The sequence below is a fragment of the Solanum tuberosum genome, unplaced genomic scaffold (assembly GCF_000226075.1).
Source record: "Solanum tuberosum cultivar DM 1-3 516 R44 unplaced genomic scaffold, SolTub_3.0 scf00051, whole genome shotgun sequence".
NCBI classification, from domain to species: domain Eukaryota; kingdom Viridiplantae; phylum Streptophyta; class Magnoliopsida; order Solanales; family Solanaceae; genus Solanum; species Solanum tuberosum.
The window spans coordinates 865,511-875,601 of NW_006238978.1; the positions used below are offsets into that span (position 1 = coordinate 865,511).

The 10,091-nt window shown below is 33.8% G+C and overlaps 1 protein-coding gene across 2 annotated transcripts; it reads left to right on the top strand.

Moving 5' to 3' along the window:
• The first annotated feature begins 1,735 nt into the window (after positions 1-1,735).
• On the top strand, positions 1,736-8,642 carry LOC102592199 (lipid phosphate phosphatase 2-like). 2 transcript variants are annotated; one of them, XM_006344116.2, is made up of 8 exons: positions 1,736-1,894; positions 3,833-4,056; positions 4,175-4,262; positions 4,368-4,477; positions 4,567-4,660; positions 5,396-5,584; positions 5,681-5,740; positions 8,081-8,642. In XM_006344116.2, exons 2-8 carry the CDS (start codon positions 3,841-3,843, stop codon positions 8,293-8,295), a joined length of 972 nt encoding a protein of 323 aa, XP_006344178.1. In that variant the 5' UTR covers positions 1,736-1,894; positions 3,833-3,840; the 3' UTR covers positions 8,296-8,642. The 2 variants fall into 2 exon arrangements, with proteins under 2 accessions (XP_006344178.1, XP_015162771.1); XM_015307285.1 differs by lacking the exon at positions 1,736-1,894 and adding an exon at positions 2,049-2,155.
• The last annotated feature ends 1,449 nt before the right edge of the window (positions 8,643-10,091 follow it).

Below are 10,091 nucleotides of genomic sequence, written 5' to 3' on the forward strand. Positions count from 1 at the left end.
TTTCTAAAAATAGCTGGACCACAATATATGTCATTTTATAAAATTTATGCATAAATTATCATATTTTGTCCATTATACCTTGATTGATTAAATGTATTTACTTTGACTAACCTAGGAAATCTACAAGTAATTAATTTCATTGGGAGAGTACTTCATTAATTAACTACTTTCTTTATTCACTACTTATTCTATAAAATCTGATTTTGAAAAAAAAATCAACAAACAAATGAAAAATAAAAGATGAAAAAAAAATTCAAAAATAATCTTGAAAGTTGAAGCTTCAACAAATTTTATCAAGGAAGATGACATTTCAAAAAGTTCAAAGGATGTAAAAATAGAAGACTCAACCAAAACATGTGAAGGCCAAAATTGAGAAAAAATCAAGATCCAAAATAAAGGAATTATGCACCATTTAAATAAAAAAACAAATGATTGTCAAACTAGAACTAAAATTCATTGTCGTCTAATTCATATCAATAACATCAGATTCAGCAGAAAAATTTAGATCAATTTGAAGTAATGGAATTTGAATATTTTGTGATGTTGTCATGTTTGCTTTAAAGAATTTATATATAAAAATATAAAAAAAATATTTTTACACAAAAATATATAGGAAAATTGAGGTGGGAAAAACTTGATTTTTAAAATATTTTGGATCAATTGGTGAAAAAATTAGGCTTCAAAAAGTAAAATTTAAATAGTCATTCAAATGCATTTATATTTTTGAAATCTAACATTTCTTCATTTATTACAAAGTTGTCATAAACAAATATTAAATAAGAGCATAAGGGTAAAATTACCTTATTTCTTAATGCAAGTGCAAATGAAAAAAGTGACTTATAATATGAGACGCAGAGAGTATAATTTAAATTCATAAATTTCAAATTTCAATTTTACCGTAATTCTTGTACCGGAAAAAGGGACAAGCGTACGTAGTAAAGAAAAGTAGAAAGGCCAAACACACCAAGAATAAGCAAAGAATCGAGAAGTGGTCCTTGACAATAACATGAAAATGATTTGTTTACACATCAAATTCTTATTATATGAAAATGTTTAATTGGACACGAATACTTAATTAAGTAATGATAGATTATTACTCGACTAGTTGAGATTGTTATCTTCTTATCAATATTTATGAGTTTGTTCATATTACTGATTATAAGTCTGAATAAAGAAAGAGGGTCGCTAGAGGTCAATATAATCTCTTTATTCCATAAAGGTAGGAATAAAATTGCGTACAAACCCCACTTATGAAATTACATTTTTTTCGAATTGTTGTCAAGTTTGCAAACTAGATACTAAAAATCTCAAATGGGTGCTGAATTTAGGCAAGTGAAAATGAGTTGAATCTCTAATAAATAGTCGAGTCAATGATCAAATATTACTTGCACTGAATTGAGCTAAATAATGAGTCATACTCAAACTCGTATTTTCTTTACTCCTGATTTTAATATGTTTTACTTGAGACACAAACATCTATCGATAAAAATAATTTTACCTTTGCAAATTAGAAGTAACATTGTGTACACATTACTCTCCTCAGACCTAACTAGTCGTTATTATTATGTTAAATATTAAACTTTTATTAAAACGGACCCAATAATGTGCAATTCAAATTTTTTCGAAGCTCAAATGTGGACTGAGGATTGGGAATAATAATAAATGTAAAATTGATTTAATAATTGCCCCTTTTTGGCTCTATCTTACTTAACTCTTTCCTATTTTACCAAAAATCTCAGTTTAAATTCCATCACTTTTTTATCACACTGCATTTTTGACGCTTCCTTTGCTTTTGCTTTTCCTCTTCACCTTTATCTCTCCAATTATTTGAATTTCCAGAAGCAAAACGAAAGCGTTTTCTCCTTCGCATTCTCTTCTCCAGATAGTTTTTCAGGTGAATTAATTTTTTCAGTTTTCGGTATTTTTATCAATGTACTTTTTGTAGTCTGTTCAGTTTTCGCAACGGCGAAGTTTTTGTTACTTTTTTCCGTTGATTATTGTTGTTTAATATTAGTATAACAGTTCCTTAAGCAGTTCGGTTTGTTACTGAGGCGGCGTAGCGGAGGAGGAGGAGGAGGAGTAACCTGTGATTTTGCTGGTGTATGTGTTTTGGTTTATTTGGAATAGTGCGAGTTATGTGAAAATTTAAGTATATGTAAGTGTTAGGAAAATGAGGATTTGGAGTTTGAATTGAAGTTTTAAGTGATGAAATTAGAGAGTAATTTGTGAAGACATTGTATTAGGTGATTTTTATGGATAAACACTTGCAAAACCTAACTTTATTTATTTTCTGTAAAGTTTTTTCGAACTGGTTTATAGCGCATAGAGTTTAAATTGAAGCATGTTGATGGTGTTTTAGTGGATGAGATGCTGACCAGCTGCTGCTGGTGTATGTGTGAGGAAAAAGTAACTTGTGAATTTGCTGTTGTATCATGTATGTGTTTGGTTTAGTTGGAATAGTATAAGGAATTGTCGAGTTTTGTGAAAATTTGAGTATATGTAAGTGTTATTGTTTGGAAAATGCTGAGCTTGGTAACGTAAGCTTGTAATTCAAGTGAGAGTATTAAGGTGACGAGGACAAATTCAAAAAAAAAGAAAAAAGAGAATGATTGCAAGGAAAATGAGGATATGAAGTGCTAAAAGTGATGAAATTAGAGAGTAAATTGTGAAGACATTGTATTAGCTGGATTTTTTAAGATTTTTTCGAACTGGTTTATAGTGGATAGAGTTTAAATTGAAGCATGTTGTTGGCGGGGGAGAATTTAGTAGGTAGTTTATGGTGTATGTTAACTCGTGGTGTTTCTGCAAAACTAGGTACTTTATGTGTATATTTTTTAGAATTGATCTAATATTACCTTTTGGCACTCATGCTACAAAAAGGTTTAGTGATGTACTTGGTTGAAAGCTAAATTATTTAGTAAAAACAAAAACAGTGAGGGATGGGAACTAATAAGTTATCCAACTGATGGCAATTTCTGTCATCAAAGCGATAAATTTGCTTAAAATTGGAGAGCTTGCTGCAGATTTACCTTTCTAGTTGAAGAATTAGAACTACATTGTGAGAATAATTTTGTTGTGTTTATTGGTACTTGAAAATGTTTAATCCCATGGAAGAATAGGAGTAAATGCATCAGTTTGCAAATTGATGCAACTTATTTGATAACTAAATCCTGAACTTTTAGCGGATAGTTTCTCTTTTAGGTTCATATGCAGATCTATTCTTATTTTTATCTATGGACCTCTTAGCTTCATTTTGATTAATTAGCATGACCATTTTTTTTTTGAGAAAGGTAACATTAGCATGACCATTTACTAACTTAATTTCAGTTTTATCTTCACTGTTTGTATTTATATGTGCTTGTAGTGTTGGAGAGCCTAAATTACTTATTATTGGTATGATACGGGACTAAATGGAGGGAAATGGATTGTAAGGATTTATACAGCGGACCCTAAATGTATCTATATGTGCTTCTAGGGTTGGAGAACCTAAATTATTAATTTATATTTGAAATGTTCAATTGCATGGGGCTTAGTTGTTGTTGTTTTTTGTATTTGTATGTGCTTGCCATCAAATCTTAAAACACTGCAGACATTATCTCTTCTTCTAGTGATTTTGTTGTAGCCATGCCATCATTTCTTTCTTTTCTCAAAAGTGCCCCTTGGATCTGTCTTAAATGCAACATAGAATATATTGAGTCTCACTGATTATAAAGTGAACATGATGAATCTTATATTGCCTTTCTGTAATATGGTACCAAAGGCTATCTCTGTTTCTGTTTCTTATTTATCAACATCATGCAAGTTTTACTAACCCCTATTATTGTTCTGTTAGTTGGTAAAATGCCAGAGATTCAGTTGGGCGCCCATACATTCAGAAACCAGGGAGTGGAAGTAGCAAGATTTTACATGCATGACTGGCTTATTCTCTTCCTACTTGTGGTGATAGATATAGTTTTAAATGTGATAGAACCGTTTCATCGTTTTGTTGGATCTGACATGATGACAGATTTAAGATACCCTTTGAAAGACAATACCATTCCCTTTTGGGCTGTTCCAGTAAGTGCAACCTCTAAGACAAATTGGTTTGAGACATTACATAGTTACAAAGAAGTATGTGTGTTTTTTGTACTTCTAAGTAGGCATTTTATAATCCATGTCTTTTCCTTGTAAACAGATTATTGCTATAATCTTACCTTTGCTAGTCATACTTGTCTTTTACTTCATCAGAAAGGATGTCTACGACGTGCATCAAGCTATATTAGGTATTCTTTATCCCTTACGTGACTATCAGCTTTTGCCTGGTAGCAAGTTATATTGGCAAGTATATATAACTGGATCAGATTGATTACTTCGTGTGCTTTGTTCAGGATTGTTGTACTCTGTACTCATCACCTCTGTTCTTACTGATGCAATAAAAGATGCTGTTGGTCGACCCCGTCCAGACTTCTTTTGGCGGTGTTTCCCTGATGGAAAAGGGGTATGTTTATTTGTCTTGGAATATCCTTTCTGTATTAGAAACTGATATGACATCATTTGCAACTTCCGATTATAATTTTATGTGTTTAGGTGTTTGATCCAATCACAAGCAATGTCAAATGTACTGGCTTGAAAAGTGTTATCAAAGAAGGACATAAGAGTTTCCCAAGCGGACATAGTTCTTGTGAGTATAACTATTCCCTATCAATTGCATTGTTGGCATCAGAAATTTGTGATTATTTCCTTTTTTGTACTTGACCCTTTAAACCAAATGAGCTACCCTTCACTTTCATTCCTTCTTCCAATGAAACTTTCTTAGTGATGTGAACTGTTTCCTTTTCCACTGTATTGATATTTTATTCTTCTCCCATTCAACATAGGATTTCACTGCAATATTTTAGATTGCTTTTCCTTGTAATTAGTACAACTGATCTTTAAATAATTATTTATAAAATGCTGGAAGAATGAAACATCTGTACTGTGTTGTCCGGTACAATCCAGTCAAGTACCTGCCGAATTTGTCTAACGATTTGTTAAAAATCCAAATAATAGATTTTTGTATTTATCACTACCCTATCACTCCTTTTCCCATATGCTTAACCTATAATGTTTTAATAGTTAAGTTTTCACCTCAAATAGTTCAGCTATATTAGTTAGCTGATTCTTAGGTGAGTTTGACTTATGCTTGGATGATCTACATAAGTAGACATCTTGCTCGTAACTTGGAACTCCTGTAAGTGCATAGGTGACTGGCTTATGCTTCAATTTTCAACCAGATTTGACAATATGAAATATTATGTTTCTTTATGTGTCTGTATGGGTGTTTGGCTGTTTATCTAAGATCTTGGCTTGCTTTGAGTAAATTGAGTTCTTAAAGAAAACTGAAGCTTGTTGGCATTTGTTGGTATCATGTGAATAGGGTCTTTTGCTGGTCTTGGCTTCCTCGCTTGGTACCTGTCAGGGAAAATCAAGTTATTTGATCGAAGAGGCCATGTTGCTAAGCTCTGCCTTGTTTTCTTGCCCTTGCTGATGGCGGCATTAGTCGCAGTTTCCCGGGTTGATGATTACTGGCACCATTGGCAAGATGTATTTGCTGGAGGTCTCTTAGGTCTGTAAATTATGGATGATCATGTACTCTTTTCTAGTTTTCTTGTTGCCTTGTATAGAGAACTTATTGTTTATTTTCTTTGTGACATTTATGCAGGATTGACTGTGGCTTCAATTTGTTACCTACAATTCTTCCCCCCACCATATGATATAGATGGTACTTGCTCACTTTCTTCAGTATCTCTTTTCACAGTAATCCAACTTGGAATCAACAAAAACAAAGAATTAGCCAGTTCACTAGTTAAAATCCTTAATGGTAGGGCATTGTGATTTTTATGATGGTAAATAGTAAATCAATTTGACTGCCACATGTGTAGTGAGTTTGTATCTGATGGCTGAAAGATAATATGAAAACCATGTAAATGAGTTCCTCAGTTTAATTCTCACTTTCTTGCAGAAGTGCATAATACGTAAATGAAGTTTTCTGGAGGATAGTAGATACCTTCAAATTCTACTGTTGCTGGATTTTTATGCATACGTTCTCCTATTAGATTGCCTCTCCATCCTCAAGGGTGGGGGTAAATGGGTGCTTCCCTTTTCGCCAGCTATTCCAGAGTGAGTAGGTTAGAATTAGGCAATGGCATGACACGTGAGGGAGCACTACCTTTGGTTGTTTATCTTTTCCTCTCTGTTGCTTTGAATACTAAGTTCTGTTTATGGTTTCCAAATGCTGTAAGTTTCGAGTCCTTGCCTAGCTGAAGAAGGAGAAAGAAACAAAGGAAAATATTAATGGGCGAATATTGCTTAGTCATTGCACATTTTCTGTTGTTGCGTCTATTGTTTGGGGGGAATGGGAACATCTAGAAATGTGCAATGGTGAACACATGGCAGAGCACCTTTGTGAAAGGTCTTGTTTTCTCTTCTGTTTTTTTATCTTATACACCAGCATCTAATAGAGGAAAGCCAGCCCACTGTGTGCTAAACTATTTTTGGTTTTCCAAATGTTGTTAAATGCAGCATTAGCCCTGCTGAAGGAAAACCATATGTCAATGAAAAAGTTTAAGGGCCCAATATAACTTAGCCTATTGCTGATATTTCATGGTTGATTTATGCAAACCACGAAGGCTTACAAGGCTATTTTCTTGTTGTTACTGTTCTTTCTCTGAATGCTCTGCACTGTTTTCCTTTTTAGTTGCTATGTTTTCTTCACTATTGTTTTTTTTTCTTCAATACTACTTTGATTTGTTGCACTTGAGCCAAGGGTCCTTCGGAAACAGTTTCTCTACCTCCACAAGGTAGGGGTAAAGTTTGCGTAGATTCACACCTCCCAGACCCCACTTGTGGGATTTCACTGGGTATGTTGTTGTTGAAGGTTTACAAGCTTAATAGTCCTTTCATTCTTAAATTAGCATTTTCTCTTGCATCTCTAAATGATGCCCTGTGTTATTGCTGTTTATTTTTCTAAATGTTAATTACTTTAGCTTTAGGAACCTATTTGATTACTGAAATTGTTTAATCAGTGTTAAGTTTTTTTTTGTTGTGTGTAAATTGTTGCGTAATTAGTTCAATTGGTTGATGATTTTGTCAGTGTTTCCCTGAAATTTTAGCACTTAAAAGGGAAATCATGAGGGAGCACTATCTTTGGTTGTTTGTCTTTTCCTCTCTGTTGCTTTGAATACTAAGTTCTGTTTATGGTTTCCAAATGCTGTAAGTTTCGAGTCCTTGCCTAGCTGAAGAAGGAGAAAGAAACAGAGGAAAATGTTAATGGGCGAATATTGCTTAGTCATTGCACATTTTCTGTTGTTGCGTCTATTGTTTGGGGGGATGGGAACATCTAGAAATATGCAATGGTGAACACATGGCAGAGCACTTCTGAGAAAGGTCTTGTTTTCTCTTATGTTGTTTTATCCTACACACCAGAATCTAATAGAGGTAAGCCGGCCCGCTGAGTGCTAAATTATTTTGGCTTTCCAAATGTTGTAAGATGCAGCCTTTTCCCAGCTGAAGGGAAAAGAATCTGTAAATGAAAAAGTTTAAGGGCCCAATATAACTTAGCTATTGCTGATATTTCATGGTTGGGTTTATGTAAACCATGAAAGCTTACAAGGCTATTTCGTTGTTGTTACTGTTCCTTTTATGAGTGCTCCGCACTGCTTTCCTTTTTAGTTCCTGTGTTTTCTTCACTATCGTTTTTCCTTTTCATAACTACTTTGCTTTGTTGCACTCGAGGTGAGGGTCCTTCGGAACCTCTCTACCTCCACGGGGTAGGGGTAAGGTTTGGGTACATCTACCTAGACCCCATTTGTGGGATTTCATCAGGTATTTTGTTGAAGGTTTACAAGCTTTATAGTCCTTACATTCGTATATTAGCAATTTCTCTTGCATTTTAATGCCCTGCCTTATTGCTGTTTATTTTTCTGAGTTAAAAGATTCACATTTTCACTGTTACTAGAAAGTTTATATCTGAAGACTCGAAAGAAGAAGTTGACATGACATGTATTTTTAGTTGATCGAACTCGTTACGGAAATTTTGATACACTGCTTATTCCATGTCCAGGTAGGATGCCCCATGTGCATTTACAAAGGCTGGCGGAACAGCGAACTGGTACACAATCTATGTCGAATAATCCCGGTTGTCTTACTATAAGGCAACCTGAAGTTGATAGTATGTATGTTCAACCTGAACATGGCATTGCCGTATCAGAACACAGTGCCGGTGAGACTGGACCAATCTTTGATGACGACGTTGAAAGTGGCAGATGGAGGCATTGACTAAATGTTAGGTCATTCGTGCATTTACTGTATAGATCAGAATAGGTATTCAGCACTCTGTTAGTCCTCTCATCAAACAGGTTGATTTTTTCAGGGGTTGCTTGTTTTTCCTCTTCTGTGAATTTACCTTTGTAAGTTTACCTTCATTTGTTAGATTTGACTTCAAGAGCTTTGCTGTGCTAACTGGTTAGTACCAACATCTCAAGTAATTTCCGTGATTTCATTCATTAATAGACGAGATAAAATGTGATGTGTAGACATGACATTGCGAAACTATTATGACGGCCTTATGGCCTGTGTTTATGAGCATTGGTTTAAAGAGATACAGGCTGAAGTCCTTTTGTTAATAGTTCATGAGTATACCTTTTTACTGAAATTGTGGAGTTTTTCAGTGTGTACTATTGTCTATAGTTTCTTTGAAAAATTCATTTCAGTTTCTGATTGGAACGAGGAATCTTAGTAGCTTGGTTGGTTGACTACCTAACTTTCATCTTGTTGGTGAGGGTTCGATTCTCTACCTTGTAATCCCCTTCCCATTTTTCATCCCTAACCCATTCTTTTTAGCGAAAAAGAAGTTATTTGAATTTCAACTCTCAATTGGAATGTAAAACTTAAAGGGGAATCTTGAAGCAACAGTAAAGTTGTTTTGATGTGATTTATAGGTCACATGTTTGACTCATGGAATCAACTATTGATGCTTGTGTCACGATAGGCTATCTACAACACGCTCCCTTAAGGTGCGACCCTTTCCTGAATCCTGCAATCATTTTTGTTTTGTTTTAATTGTAATGTAATACTCACCTTTTGCACATAAAGTGTAAGGGACGGCAATCTTGGCAGCAAGTGGTAGTGATTATAACTGGACCTTTTCAATTGGCTCAACAACAAACAACCTTATAATTATTGATCGTTTGGTTGAGAACAAGTTATTTCGGAATTAATTTTTTCAGAATAAGTTATTTCACCATGTATATGAGATAACTTATCTCATCATTAAGGCTTAAATGATGGTGGGATAAATATTCCCAGGATTGTCTAATACCTCAACCAACCGCAAGATAAAATAATTCTACATTTTATCCTGAGATTATTATACATTATACCTCACCCTAAACGACTATTAATCAGTGTGGTCTAGTTTAATTTTTTTCAAAATTGTTTTGAAAAATGATTATTATTATTTTTTTTAGCTGAGGGTCTATTGTTGTTGCTACAAAATATCAATGCTAATATGTTTCTTTGATATACTACCAAAATTTCATAGTTTGTTTGAAACAGTCAAATATGAATAAACAATCATCTCATTTGATCCTTTCAAATACGATCCACAGTAATATAGTCAAGTTTAACTTTTTCTAATCTATAGTAAAGTTAAAAAGACAAATTACCCTTGAACTATCGTAAATAGTATGTATATATCATTTGTCATATTTTTGGGACATTGATGCCCCTGTCATTAAAAAATTAGAGCATATATGCCCTTCATTGTAACGGAAGACTAAATAGGAACACGTGACACAATTTTATCCATTGATCCGATATTTAATAAATGTCGGGTCGGTGGATAAGATTATGACACGTGTATGCCCGTTAATATAAAGGGTATATATGCTCCAGTTTTAGGACGATAGGAGCACCAATGTCCCAAAAGTATGACGGAAGGTATCTGCATACCATTTACGATGGTTTGCGGTATATTTGACCTTTTTCCCTTAATATTATAGTGTTTAAACTATAAATACATCAATAATTTTATGTCATTTTGTTAATGTTTGTACCTTAAAAACATAATCAAA

What these genes read in the sequence shown, in the direction of transcription:
- LOC102592199 (XM_006344116.2), top strand. Translation starts at nt 3,841, where the DNA reads ATGCCAGAGATTCAGTTGGGCGCCCATACATTCAGAAACCAGGGAGTG. An exon ending in TTCCCTTTTGGGCTGTTCCA is followed by an intron (nt 4,057 to 4,174) that starts GTAAGTGCAACC and finishes CCTTGTAAACAG; the next exon opens with ATTATTGCTATAATCTTACC. An exon ending in ATTTGCTGGAGGTCTCTTAG is followed by an intron (nt 5,585 to 5,680) that starts GTCTGTAAATTA and finishes ACATTTATGCAG; the next exon opens with GATTGACTGTGGCTTCAATT.